Source organism: Clinocottus analis, unplaced genomic scaffold (genome assembly GCF_023055335.1).
Source record: "Clinocottus analis isolate CAN_PGR_092001 unplaced genomic scaffold, fCliAna1.0.p SCAF_7, whole genome shotgun sequence".
NCBI lineage: Eukaryota > Metazoa > Chordata > Actinopteri > Perciformes > Cottidae > Clinocottus > Clinocottus analis.
In genome coordinates this window covers 22,536,609-22,550,831 of record NW_027176229.1, presented here as the reverse complement: position 1 = coordinate 22,550,831, position 14,223 = coordinate 22,536,609, and the positions used below count along the sequence as shown (strand labels likewise).

Genomic DNA, 14,223 nt, shown 5'->3' with positions numbered 1-14,223 from the left:
ATGGGATGGATGGATGGATGGAGGGGGGGGGGTGGTTCTGAAGGGTCCGTCATCCGGCCACCTGGAGCTACAAAGCTCCGTGCACGAAAACCCTCCACCTGCACATGATGACGCCGGATTATACCGGCTCTCTCGCTCTCTGTGTGTGTGTGTGTGTGTGTGTGTGTGTGTGGGTGGATGCTGGTATGACGTCTAAACCCCCTGTAGCTCAGGTATTGTCTTCCCCACCCCTTTTGTTCGCGTGTGCAAGCTATGCATCCGCTACACATCCGGGACTAATTTCTCTACGCTACTCAAATGCGATACACAACGTTTGGTGGCTACAACTATTTTGTGCTGAAAGGCAGCGACTATTACTATTCATAATGTCGCTGGGTAACCGTATTATAAAAGCAATAAGGGACGAAAGGCAGTACCGTATCGTCAATAATGTACTGTTCAAGGGTTCGCCGGCCATTCGCTGCCCTTTTAAACAGTACATTATTGACGATACGGTATCGTATCGTCAATAATGTACTGTTCAAGGGTTTGCCGGGCCTAACGACACCTTGAACGGTACATTATTGACGATACAGTACATGTATCGTCAATAATGTACTGTTCAAGGGTTTGCTGGCCCTTCGCTGCCCCCTTGAACAGTACATTATTGACGATGCGGTACCGTATCGTCAATAATGTACTGTTCACGGGTTTGCCGGCCCTTCGCTTCACCCTTGAACAGTACATTATTGACGGTACAATACAGTATCGTCAACAATGTACTGTTCAAGTGTTCGCCGGCTCTTCGCTGCCCCCTTGAACAGTACATTATTGACGGTACGGTCCTGCCTCTCGTCCCTTATTGCTTAAATATATAACTCTTGTTTTGTTGGCAGAACATGTTGGAGCAACTTCTTGAAACGTTTCTTCTCCTTGTGGACTGGTACTCCTCGCCGTATTTCATTCTTTATCAACAAAGTGTGTCGACCCTTTTTATTGCAGGTGGGAAGAGGCCACATTTCTGCTTGTCCAACGTTCGTAATTTACAGATTATGAGCCGAACAGGTTTTTTTTGTCTTTTTTTTCCAGCTTTGCTCTGATATGAGACGGCTGCAGTGGAACAGACTATAAACATAAAGCTAATTTTTTATAGCATATGGATATTTTTTTACACTTCACACACACGAAAAGCAACCGATTTTGCGTATATTTAATTATTTCTGCTCGCTTTCTTGCTCCAGAATAATATGAAAAACAAAATGATAGCCACGCATACGCAATGAGCGGGTGTGTGTTGTGTGAAATAGCAGCTCTCAGCTCTCAGGTGGTCTTTGAGGTAGGTAGGTAGGTCAAGTAAGTAAGGAAGGTAGGTAGGTCAAGTAAGGTAGGTAGGTCAAGTAAGTAAGTAAGGTAGGTAGGTCAAGTTAGGTAGGTAGGTCAAGTAAGGTAGGTAGGTCAAGTAAGGTAGGTAGGTAGGTCAGGTAAGGTAGGTAGGTCAAGTAAGTAAGTAAGGTAGGTAGGTCAAGTAAGGCAGGTAGGTCAGGTAAGGTAGGTAGGTAGGTAGGTCAAGTAAGTAAGGTAGGTAGGTAGGTCAAGTAAGTAAGGTAGGTAGGTAGGTCAAGTAAGGCAGGTAGGTCAGGTAAGGTAGGTAGGTTGGTCAAGTAAGGCAGGTAGGTCAGGTAAGGTAGGTAGGTAGGTCAAGTAAGGTAGTTAGGTAGGTCAAGTAAGGTAGGTAGGTCAAGGTAGGTAGGTCAAGTTAGGTAGGTAGTTCAAGGTAGGTAGGTCAAGTAAGGCAGGTAGTTCAAGGTAGGTAGGTCAAGTAAGGTAGGTAGGTAGGTCAAGTAAGGTAGGTAGGTAGGTAGGTCAAGTAATGTAGGTAGTTCAACTAAGGTAGGTAGGTCAAGTAAGTAAGGTAGGTAGGTCAAGTAAGGTAGGTAGGTAGGTCAAGTTAGGTAGGTAGGTCAAGTAATGTAGTTAGGTAGATCAAGTAAGGTAGGTAGGTAGGTAAGTCACGTCTGGTTTGATGGGCTCAAACGCCCGTGGCCGGGTCTCTTTTTTTAATAAACTCTTGCAAAGTCTTTGGAAAAAGAGGCCCTGGTCCCCTCAAGGTGGTTGTTCTCAGTATGGCACAAGTTTCCTCGAGCAGACGACCTCCTCCTCCTCCTCTTCCTCCTCCCTCGATGGCCGCTCGTCTGGAAGCTGGCAGGCAGCCGCGAGGTTACATAAACGTGACGTAAACGTGCCGCAGGTCCGGTTCCTCTGAGTTCCTGATCCTTGCTCTTCTCCGTCAGGGTTGATTAGCGTCGTTCAATTGTTTTGTGTTTTGGTCTTTTTTTTCTTTTTTTTCCCTCCGCATTGCTGGTAGAAAGCTCTGGTTCACGGTTTCTACTTCCAAGTATTGTTCTCTCCGCTGTGGAGTTCAAGCTTAATGGATGCAAAGCAGGCCTGTGTGTGTTTTTGTGTGTCTGTGTGTGTGTGTGTGTGTGTGTGTGTGTGTGTGTGTGTGTGTGTGTGTTTGTGTGTACCTGTTGAACGTTGGGGCCACAATCCCCGTCTTTTGTCTCATTTGCTTCTTCTTCTGCCAGCGCAGCAGGTGTTTTGAGTCATCCGTGTTAGTTTTTGTGTTGTGTTTTTGAAAATGACTTGAACACAATCTTCTCCTTCTTCTTTTCCTTGGTCTTCTTCTTCTTCTCCTTCTTCTTCTTCTCCTTGGTCTTCTTCTCCTTGGTCTTGGTCTTCTTCTTAGTCTCCTTCTTCTTCTCCTTCTTCTTCTTCTTCTTCTTCTTCTTGGTCTTCTTCTTCAGGTGTTTTGAGTCATCCCTGTTAGTTTTTGTGTTGTGCTTTTGAGCGATGAACCAACACCCCCCCCCCCCCGGAAAAATATTATTCCCGTCCTCGCGGTTTTGACGCGATAAAGCGGCTGATCCCCTCCAGTAATGACGGCTTTGCGTCTTGCTCGTGATGATGGGAGGGGCTGCGGTTAATGTCTCCCACGCCGCCGCCGCCGCCGTGTAATTACATCTATCTAGAGGCCCGCGGTCATGCTATATTTGTAGTTTCTATTCCTAGAAGTGAAGCCAGTTCTGACTGTACACGACTGTAGAAACACTGAGGCTTCACCTACACCAGCGGTTCTCTGACTTCTTCTGTCTCCACTTTGGAGGAAGCAAAATGTTCCACCGCCCCGACAACACGGGAACAAAATGGTCCAACTTGTTGAGACTCCTCCATCTGGCTTTTTTAATTAATAGATTAAAGAAAATTGAAACCAGATTGCTCCATCTGACAAAAACTAATAACATGTGCAATCACTTTGTTAAAACAATGCAAATAAAGTTATATATGTGCAAAAAATGACTCATATTTGGCAAAAAAGATGACCAAGGAAGCCGGTTGGATCCCTTTTTTCTCCCCATAGTTTCTTGTTGAAGTGTCCTTGAGCAAGGCACTGAAGCCCCAGAGCTTCACAGCAGCACAAAGCTCCTTCATTACTAATGATGGTGACATGCAGAGAATAATCCCCCCACTGTGGGATTAATAAAGGATTCCCCACCTGTAATACCTCCGCGCCCCACTAGGGGGTCGCGCCCCACAGTTTGAAAACCACTGCCCTTCACACTGTGTCTCGTGTCCAACGCTCCGCCCGCTCTCACGTATCATAAACCGGCCGACATGACGCCATCGTTGTTTTTTTTTCCACCAACAACGCTCCACAGTCGGGAGACGTGAGCCAGAAAAAACGCAAAAGGCGATAAATCTTTGCCTTCCTTTTCCAATTAATACCGAGGCCCCGAGTGGCATTGTTTGCAAACGAGTGGACCTGCACGGCCAACCATAACATCACGGGGAGGGCAGGGAGGGAGAGGAGGTGTATTATAGACCGAACAGGATGGTCATAAAAATCAAAATGGCTCCCACTGCCAACATCTGTGTGCCAAGGTAAACACACGGAGCAGCGTCAGGGATCAGGGCCTCAGTAAATCAACGGCAGAGACTGCGAGGGATTTGGAGCAGGCCGTGATTTGAACATCCCGTGATCCCTCCTGAAGGTCTTGATTACAGGTGTCGGGCCGTGCTAAGCACAGGGAACAGGTAAACAGCCATCGAGCGGCTTTTGAGGGCTCAACCGCGGTCTGACGGCAGCCGACACATCGTTCATTTTACTCTGTTGGTCAGCGCTCTTTGTTCGATTCTTCTTCCTGTTTTTTCTTCTTTTTCTTTTTTTTCGGGGTCTCGACTTGATCTGCTCGTGCGACTCGGATTCGTTTGTTTCTTCTTCTCTGTTTTCCTGCCATTGTGTGACATATTGTGTTTATTTTCCCACCGAGTTCAGAGCCCCCCCCCGCCCCCATCACCAAAAAATCCTCTTCTCCTCGCGAGAGCCGTGTTTACGGATCTGTAAATCTTGTGCGTTGTTTTCTTTTTTGTCGAAGGGGAACGGTGGAGAAGGAGCTCCTGAGTCAGCCTCTCCTGCCACAAGGCCTGTTTGTTTTTAACAGGACAACAATGAGCGAGACACACACACACACACACACACACACAAACACACTATCTCACGTACAGAGCTCGCTGAGAAAACAAGCGGCAGCCATAACAAGAGGCTCGCACAGAAGCTGCGCTCTGCAGGAAAAGCCCGGCTCACTTCCCAGGCTCCCCGGCACCGCCGGCCCGTTACACACTGCAGGACATGAAAGTCAAGAAAACAACAATTCGTGGCCTTCCTTTTACACACAAGACTGCAGCGTGGATTTAAATGTCAAACAAAAGGACACAAAAAAATGCAGCTTTTTTTTTTTTTGATGTTTTAGAATAATAAATATGGACATCTGTCCCAGAGGTCGAAGGGGAAAAAGAAAAGCTATTGTTTCAACTTGTTTCTCCACCGGTCGACCCGACACACACACACACACACACACACACACACACACACACACACACACAGAGGCCGTTATTATTGTTTCACCTGTCTCCCCTTTGTGTCTCGCCCCCTCTTGTCCTCGGCGGGGGAGCTTTAATTAAAATGTGTTGCTGCAACAACAGGCGCTCGCCTGCACCCTCCTATTAGTCTATAGGGCTCTTACTCTGTCGGGGTTATGTTTCTCCATGACGCACAGTTTTATAATGCACATGTTTTTATATATATACATACATACATACATAATATACTTTAGATAAATTATTTTAAAGTTAAGGGTGGGAATCACGATACAATAATGTCATGATACTTAAGTTCCGATACGATATTATCGCAATACGATATTAAACAATAACAATAAAAATTGTAACTAATCGCAGTATATCACGATACTCAATGTATCGCAATAATATCGTATCGCGATACATTGAGTATTGCGATATACTGCAATTTATTACAATTTTTATTGTAATACATATTGGCCCCAAATGAAAACTTTGTCAACAAAAAAATAACTTGATTTTATTATTCTAGGACCAAAACGTTTAGAATTGATTAAATAAAAGATCAATACTCAGTTTCTGTGTATCGATACAATATCGCGATACTATGCTGTATTGATTTTTATCAATACAGCATTTTATTTTTTATTAGCGCTAAGTGACTTTAAGTTGCGATTATATTGTCAGTGTGTTATTGAAATGAAGATGAACTACAGTACAATTACAAGAACATGAGCTTAATATGGATATGTAATGAATGTTTTAGGTTTTTTTTTAACTTTCTGGTCCGTTCACGATGGAGAAAGTCCAGCCGACCCTCCTCTCGGGTCTCAAGGTCACGATGAGGTCACAGCCGCTGCCGGCTCACTCCCCTCCTGTGTGTTTCTGCTCCTCTCAGATCCTGGACGAGATCGCGGAGCAAGGGATCCGGATCTACCAGCTCCCGGACGCCGACTCTGACGAGGACGAGGAGTTCAAGGAGCAGACCCGGGTCCTGAAGGTGAGATGGAGGGAGGGAGTGGACACACACAGCTGATGCTGGCAGACACACACACTTCCCTCCTTTGGCATCATTTGACCTTTTTTCTATCGTCCTCTCCCAGGCGAGCATTCCCTTCGCTGTGATCGGCTCCAACCAGCTGATCGAGGTGAAGGGGAAGAAGATCCGCGGCCGCCTCTACCCCTGGGGGGTCGTTGAGGTGGAGAACCCCGAGCACAACGACTTCCTCAAACTACGCACCATGCTTGTGTGAGTCCCCTCGGGCAAAAAAAGCGCTTCAGCATTCGGACATTCGGGACGGAAAGTCTTAAAAACCTTCCACACATCTTCCTCATTAAGATGGTTGTTAATGAAATAGTTCACAGCGAAGCTCTGCCGCCTCCCAGTGGGCGAAGAAAGGATTGCATCTCTTGTTTTCTTTTCCGTTGCAGGACCCACATGCAAGACCTGCAGGAGGTCACCCAGGATCTGCACTACGAGAACTTCCGCTCGGAGAGGCTGAAGAGGACGGGCAGGTGAGACGCCGGTTTCTCTTTTTTTGATGCCGTGAGTCGGCAGCTTCTGTGGTTTTTTTTTACCCTCCTGAACGACCGACCGACGCCTTCGTGTTCCCTGCAGGGCCGCGGACGACGACGTGGTGGATAAAGACCAGATCCTGCTGCAGAAGGAGGCAGAGGTGAGAACGCAGCTCTCACTTTGGTGCTGAAATGTGTGTCAGCTGGTTCAGCAGGACCAGGGCTCCGAGATGAAGCAGGGTCTGAGAATACCAGGGGCGCCAGACGGACATTCATAGTACCAGGGGCCTTAGATATAGAGAACCAGGGGCGTGAAAGGGCCTGTGAAATAATAAACCCAAACTACATTTCTTGCGTGTGTCTGTGGATAGAGGACGTGAAGGATGATAATGGAATAATCCCACGCCATGAACGAGTCGTGTTTCCCCCCGCGCCCATTTTTAAGTCCCAGCATACCCCATTCAGACAATCTTTTGGCATAAAATATGTAATTTTTCCCATTTTTTTTAACCAAACGACACAGTTTTTTGACTGAAACTCCTTCCTAACAGACCAAGACTTTGTTTTCTTGTGGTTGTTGTTGCAGATTCTGATTCTTTAGGTCCTAATCTTTCCATAAAGGTGTCTTATTGATGCTCCAGGAGGTTTTTTTAGAGAATCTGGCTTATATCAGGCTGGATGTTCATAGTTACCATCAAAATTTCTTTTAAAAGGGATTTTTTTTTCCAGATATATATTTTTTCCCAAGACTTTGCTGAACAAATACATACAATAAACACAAGTATTGAAATTAATTTGGGGTTCAAACACAGGGAAAAGGAGGTCAGCGTTTCTTTTAATTCTGTTCTTTATAATCGTCGTGTTTTTTCGCTATGATTCTAGTATTTATACACATTCTACTTACTTTGTTGTACTTTTCCTTTGTTTCACAATGATCCAGGTGAGCTCTTTGAGCACTTTGGTGAAACACACACCGGTTGTCTTTTAAAGCGACAGAACCGCAGCACACACACGCAAATCTCCAGCTATGTGTTCAGCCTGAGAAGAAAATATTATTTCATGAACAAAACCATAACCGCAGCGAGTCAGGCGGCGCGTCACCCAAAACATTTAGTTTCGGAAACTTAAACAATTTGACAAAAGTGACTCCTGAGGTGCAGTAATGAGGCGTAATGACCTGTGTCGGGGCATGTGGGCGTTGTAGTGCTTCATAGTAAACACACAGATCTGATCCCTCAAACCCGCAGTGACCCTCTCGCTGAGTGCTGACTCACCCTGACCGAGCAGAAAAAAACTGCTGACTCATCTTTATTGTTCATCGCTTTGCTGCAACGTTATGGCGACATACGGTGTTAGAAAGAGGAGAGGAAAACTAAAGGTCTCATGTCGTGTCACTACTCCTGTGTGTGTGTGTGTGTGTGTGTGTGTGTGTGTGTGTGTTAGTGTGTGTACATAACCTCCATATGTATTGTTTACATCTTGGGAGCCTGCGCGTCCCCCCGCCCGGCAATGAGCTGCTTCCTGATTGCTGTTGATTGGCCTGTTTTGTGTTGCTGCTGCAGTGCGGCCGCAGTGTGTGCGGCCGCAGTGTGTGCGGCCGCAGTGTGTGCGGCCGCAGTGTGTGCGGGCGGGGTCCAATCACAGCGGTTTTTGGAAGCCAATGTGCCCGAGGGGCAGGATATTCCATCACTTCCCGCCTGGATGTCCTGGCCCAGTTTTATGGTGGGAATGAGCTCAGTTATGAGCGGAGACGGCGCTCCGTTTGTTTACGTGTTGACGGATCACCAGCTGTTGACGTTACGTAATACACACACTTCACCCAGAGGACAGCCACACACACACACACACACACACGGTGCATGAAAGAGACGTCAATGTCCTGTACGGTTTGCCCAAAATGTCTTCTACTTTCTAGTTTTTAAAGGAACTATCAAACCGGATAACATCGCCAGATAAAAAGGGCTGAAAGTTTTTAACGTTGCTGCTCTCGGTTGTGTTGTGGATTTGTTTGTAACTAGTTTGTTAACGATGGGGAAAAATATGTGCCAACATAGTTGATTGTAGGAATATAGTCTCTATTTTAATTGATGGAAACCTTTTGGAATGGGAAGTAAGTAACAAAAGCAAACAGGGACGTTGATATGTTATGTTATCATACGTTTGTGCCTTATTTGTGTGCAATACTGTGTGAAAAAAAGAGAAAAATACCTTATTTTACCTCAAATTGACTGTATTTCTGTTAGGAGAACCTCGCTAAATAAGCTTTTCATTGTAACTGTCTGTTGTCTGTGCATGTGAGAACAAATATCTTGAATATCTTTGATTTGATCTTAATGTTTGCAGCCATTAAGATGTTAGTAGTTCAGTAAAGTCTCTCTATTAAGAAATTACTGGAGCCTTAAATTAAAGCGTCACCCGCGATCCCTGCCCTGGAAGTAATCATATCTTATTTTATTCATATTCAACACGGGTTTAATATGTTTTTCTTGGACCGTACATGTCAAACACCTGCAGCCCGTCGGTGTCTCAGGTGAACGATGAGAGACGAGAGAAACTCAGAGAAAAGGCCGTTTGTTTAATATGAAGTACTGCTCTCAGCCACCAGGTGGCGACGTGCATTAAAGAAAGCATCAGAAGCTACTTCCCTTCATAATATCACACATTGCTGCTTCTCTGTGACGTCTGTTTAACTATTATTAAAGTATTGTTTGACATTGATTTTCTCCTTCATTCATTTTTAAACACTCAACTCAACCGCTGATATAAATGTTTACGTTTCTAACTGAGAAACTTAGGATTTAAAGTTCACTGAGCTGATTCTGAACCGCGTGCCCAACATCATTCACTGGTGGAAGCACAGAAAAATGTAAATGGGAGAACCTTCAGGGCTGGTGTGTGTGTGTGTGTGTGTGTGTGTGTGTGTGTGTGTGTGTGTGTGTGTGTGTGTGTGTGTGTGTGTGTGTGTGTGTGTTGTATGTTTTAAGATAAATAAATGGATGATGTGTCTTCTCTCTGCAGCTGAGGCGCATGCAGCAAATGATCGCTCAGATGCAGGCACAGATGAACATGAAGTCAGACGAGTGAACGAGTCGCAGCGGAACGGAGACGCCGTGACCCCAACACACACACACACACACACACACACACACACACACACACACACACACACACACACACCAACACACACACACACCTGGCCGCCTTCTGAATCCATCCCTGTAGATCCACCAGGCGTCCAGGTATCCAGGATGACATACATATATATGATGACATCATCTTTATCTGCACATTATCTCTTCTTCTTCTCCTTCTCCATCCATCCATCAGCTGTTCCCGGAGCATCTCAAACATCTTGTCGAGACTCCTCTGATAATCGTGTGTGTGTGTGTGTGTTCCAGTTTAACGTTAAGACTGTTTTAAAGCTCCTTCTTTGATCTTCAGTGTGACTGAACGGAGTGACGATGGTACAAAGAGTCACGTTTACAAAACATACACTCATGATTTATGTATTTTGTTTCATTTTTTTTGCCATCACGTTCAGATTGTTTGAACATATTGTAACTTAAAAGTAGTTTTCTGTTAGCTCGTCGCTAACAGCTCGCGTCCTCGTCCCTCTGCATGGTTTCAGACCTTCAGCGTGATGATGATGATGATAACAATGCAATGATAATAGAAATCACCACGGTGGACTCTCTAAGCGAGGACGGCTGTCCACGCAGAGCCCGAGGGATTAATAATCCTTAATCGTGTTAAAACTAGGTCGTTTTTTTAGACAAACTTTTTCAATCCAGCCAGTTTTTTTTAGGGCTTTTGAGCCGCAGAGCAACAAAATGCAAAGTAATCAAACTAATCCCACTTTCAAATAAAAAAGCCCATCTTTTTAATATATATACATATATTTATCATTGTGAGCTGCCACGCTACGACTAAAACTAATCTCACGGTCCAGGAGCTTCATGTGTGTCTTTTTTTATTATTAAATGTTCATTTGGACACGACCTGCGCAGCGTTTCATCGCTACGCGTCCGGCCCCCGTTTGACAATCAAAATGTTTAAAATATGCGTCTGTTCTCTGCGTGAACATCCCTCCAGTCTCCAGTCTCCAGTCTCCTGTCTCCTGTCTCCTGTCTCCTGTCCCCTCTCTCCTGTCTCCTGTCTCCTGTCCCCTGTCTCCTGTCTCCTGTCTCCTGTCCCCTCTCTCCTGTCTCCAGTCTCCTGTCTCCTGTCTCCTCTCTCCTCTCTCCTCTCTCCTGTCTCCTGTCCCCTGTCTCCTCTCTCCTCTCTCCTCTCTCCTGTCTCCTGTCCCCTGTCTCCTCTCTCCTCTCTCCTGTCTCTTGTCCCCTGTCCCCTGTCTCCTGTCTCCTGTCTCCTGTCCCCTCTCTCCTCTCTCCTGTCCCCTCTCTCCTCTCTCTTGTCTCCTGTCTCCTGTTTAGCATCGTCATCGAACCGCGTCGACGACGGTGTTTTTGTTTTTCTGTCTTTTTGTATGCGGATCAGTCCGTTGCGCTCGCATCATTATTCATGTTTTCTTCACCATGTTTCAGTACCAGACTTGTTGTTTAGATGTAAACATGTTTTGTTTGTTGTTTCTCTCCATCAATAAAGTTTCAGAGAAAAGAGAGTTGAAGTCTGGGCTTCTTTCTCATGACATGTTCAGCGGTTATAAGCTGACGGTGTTACAGAAAACAATATTCATATTCATGCAATCCTCCCTGACATGTTGCCTTGTTGTCCTCTGCTCCTTCAACTCCACACGAGTCAAGTGAAGAGAGACTCAAGATGTTTTATTCTTTATTATTTATTTATATGGTGAGTTATAGCAAAAGTCTTTTTTAGGGTGTTGTGTACATATATTCATTTTTATATATTGTATATCTTTTTTTGGAGTGTGTGTGTATATGTAGGTATTTATATGTGTGTATACTATAAATAGATATGTACGTATGTTTGTATGTTTATGTTTATATTTATTTTTTAAATAATTTTAATAGATATGTATTTATATATAGTTATATATTTGTATATAATGAATATATGTATGTGTATATATCTATATTTATGTTTATTTACATTCATTCATTTTTTATATATATTTTTAAATCATATATATTTAGTTATACATATATTTAATATGTGTATTTATATATATATTAATATATGTATTTATATATACATATATATACATACTAATATATATGTATTTATATATATTAATAAATATATTAATAGATATGTACTTATATATATATATATCTTAATAGATATGTATTTATATATACATATATAGAGATATATACATATTAATAGATATGTATTTATATATATATATATATTAATAAATATATTAATTATGTACTTATATATATATATTAATTTATCTGTATTTATATATTATATATATTAATAGATATGTATGTATTTATATATATAGATATGTATATACATATATATATACACACATATATATATTAATATATATATATATATATTAATAGATATGTATGTATTTATACATATATATGTATATATATATATATATATATATATATATATATTAATAGATATGTATGTATTTATACATATATATATGTATATATATATATAAAAATATATATATATATATATTAATAGATATGTATGTATCTATACATATATATAAATAGATATGTATTTATATATTATATATATATTAATAGATATGTATGTATTTATACATAAATAAATAAATACCCAGAGGGGGCGGGGCTTCTCCTCTCGGCCTCGCCCCGCCCCCCTGCTCTCCGTCGGCTTTCTGGAGCTTTGGTTCCGCTGCTTGAGAGCTTCGCTTCGGTCAAATCGAGGGAGGAGAGCGGTCACCATGACGGCCAACATCCGGTACAAGAGCCGCATCCCGGTTAAAACCGGTGAGCCTGCCTTCTGCTGTTTTGAGGTTTTATTATTGCATTATTGTATTTTCCAGCAGAGTGTTATTGAGACCTCGCGCTGACTGCCTGATGTTTCTGTCTCCCTGGGCGTCGCTGCGCATCCCTGCACCTGCGCCTCATCCACCCATCATCCATCATCCATCATCCATCCACCCTGTGACGGCCAACAGAGGATGGCACAGAGGTTAGTGGCATCCTTTTTGTTTCATGCATGTACCGCTGGTGTGTGTGTGTGTGTGTGTGTGTGTCCATATGGTGCGCGGCCACAGCCTCGCGCTGGACGGCCTCTGTTGCAGGCAACGCAGCATCGGCAGCAACGGCAATATTTACGTTTCAGATCGCACATTGTTGTGTGTTTTTTTTCTGCTTATGTGCGCGTTTTTCCGGCCAGTTTTATGAATAAACGCATGATGCTCTGAGGGCAGCCATGCCATCACAGGCTGATCCGGGAATCAGCAGTTTGACAGGCGGTGGAGTGTGTGTGTGTGTGTGTGTGTGTGTGTGAGTGTGTGTGTGTGTGTGTGTGTCCATATGGTGCGCGGCCACAGCCTCGCGCTGGACGGCCTCTGTTGCAGGCAACGCAGCATCGGCAGCAACGGCAATATTTACGTTTCAGATCGCACATTGTTGTGTGTTTTTTTTCTGCTTATGTGCGCGTTTTTCCGGCCAGTTTTATGAATAAACGCATGATGCTCTGAGGGCAGCCATGCCATCACAGGCTGATCCGGGAATCAGCAGTTTGACAGGCGGTGGAGTGTGTGTGTGTGTGTGTGTGTGTGTGTGAGTGTGTGTGTGTGTGTGTGTGAGTGTGAGTGTGAGTGAGTGTGTAGGTGGGGGTGGGGGTGGTGTGTGTAGTTTCATTTTTAGATTCGTTTGTGGAGCAGGCCGGCGTCGCGAGAAGGCGAGCAGCCAACATGGTACCCAAAAGGCAGCATCCTCTCCTCTTCCTCTTCCTCTTCCTCGGTGATCATCGGTCATTAAGTCGACTGGCCTAATTATTACATCAGCATTTAGTGAACGCTTCCGGTCCATTGTTCCACTCAGAAACACAGCCGCCACACGAGCACGAGAGGGGAGGTCGCATCTCGGACGACCCCACCTCCCCCCTCCACCCAGGAGCCCTCCTCCTCCTCCTCCTCCTCTTCCTCCTCCTCCTCCTCTTTGCATATCGTTGCTGATGACAGCAGAGTGTTTCCACGTGCTGAGTGTGCAGGGATGATTCATGGTTTAGAGGCTCCAGCAGAGAGCGATGGAAGAAGAGGAAACATCATTCACTCTTTAGTCAAAATGCATCAGCTCAAAACAACAACACACAAACACGTCTTTTACATGTTCAGAGGACAATTTCACACACGTTAAAACTGTTCAGTGTTTAGATATTAGAGACACCTCTCAGAGAAATTACTCTGTCACGGATAGAAGGCCTAAATAAAGGTACAATATATACAATATGAACAATAAAAAGTATTTTAAATATCAAAAGTAAAAATACAGTTTGTGCATAATCAAGAGAGATGGAGGTTATTATCATAGAATACTGAATTATACCTGCACACACATGTTGTGTCATTCGTGTATCCTTTTAACACACGGATAAGCTCACACGTGTGTGTGTGCGCGACACGGTCGTTGTGTTTTTTTACACCTTGTGAGTTTTGCCACTTGGCTTTGAGCCGCTCTTCACTCCCACGAGCTGCAACTCACCTGCACAGCTCATCCTGCATGATCCAGGACGAGGAAGAGGAGGAGGAGGAGGAAGAGGAGGAGGAGGAGTAAAAGAAACAACTACTAGCGCTCAGTGAATGCGATCATAACCGCTGAAAGACTCGTAGCTGATCATCAGCCCTCGATCAATATTTCCTTCTCCTCTTCCTCTCTCCTCCACATC

The 14,223-nt window shown here is 44.0% G+C and overlaps 2 protein-coding genes across 2 annotated transcripts in view; both read left to right on the top strand.

Moving 5' to 3' along the window:
• The first annotated feature begins 5,692 nt into the window (after nt 1-5,692).
• zgc:63587 (uncharacterized protein LOC393431 homolog) lies at nt 5,693-10,601 on the top strand. Its single transcript, XM_068605047.1, has 5 exons — nt 5,693-5,896; nt 6,000-6,145; nt 6,328-6,411; nt 6,515-6,572; nt 9,430-10,601. The coding sequence occupies exons 1-5, from the start codon at nt 5,693-5,695 to the stop codon at nt 9,493-9,495; spliced, it is 558 nt and encodes a 185-aa protein (XP_068461148.1). The 3' UTR covers nt 9,496-10,601.
• Nucleotides 10,602-12,202: 1,601 nt separating this feature from the next.
• septin5a (septin 5a) overlaps nt 12,203-14,223 on the top strand; it is a 14,655-nt gene continuing 12,634 nt past the window's right edge. The window contains exons 1-2 of the mRNA XM_068604632.1: nt 12,203-12,314; nt 12,506-12,519. Coding sequence (XP_068460733.1) covers nt 12,269-12,314; nt 12,506-12,519 — 60 coding nt within the window. The 5' untranslated portion in view covers nt 12,203-12,268. The remainder of the gene's footprint in view (nt 12,315-12,505; nt 12,520-14,223) is intronic.

Excerpts from the sequence above, each read along its gene's own strand:
- zgc:63587 (XM_068605047.1), top strand. The coding sequence starts at position 5,693 with ATGGAGAAAGTCCAGCCGACCCTCCTCTCGGGTCTCAAGGTCACGATG. Across the intron at positions 5,897-5,999 it reads AGCAGACCCGGGTCCTGAAG|GCGAGCATTCCCTTCGCTGT; the intron begins GTGAGATGGAGG and ends GTCCTCTCCCAG. Across the intron at positions 6,146-6,327 it reads AAACTACGCACCATGCTTGT|GACCCACATGCAAGACCTGC; the intron begins GTGAGTCCCCTC and ends TTTCCGTTGCAG.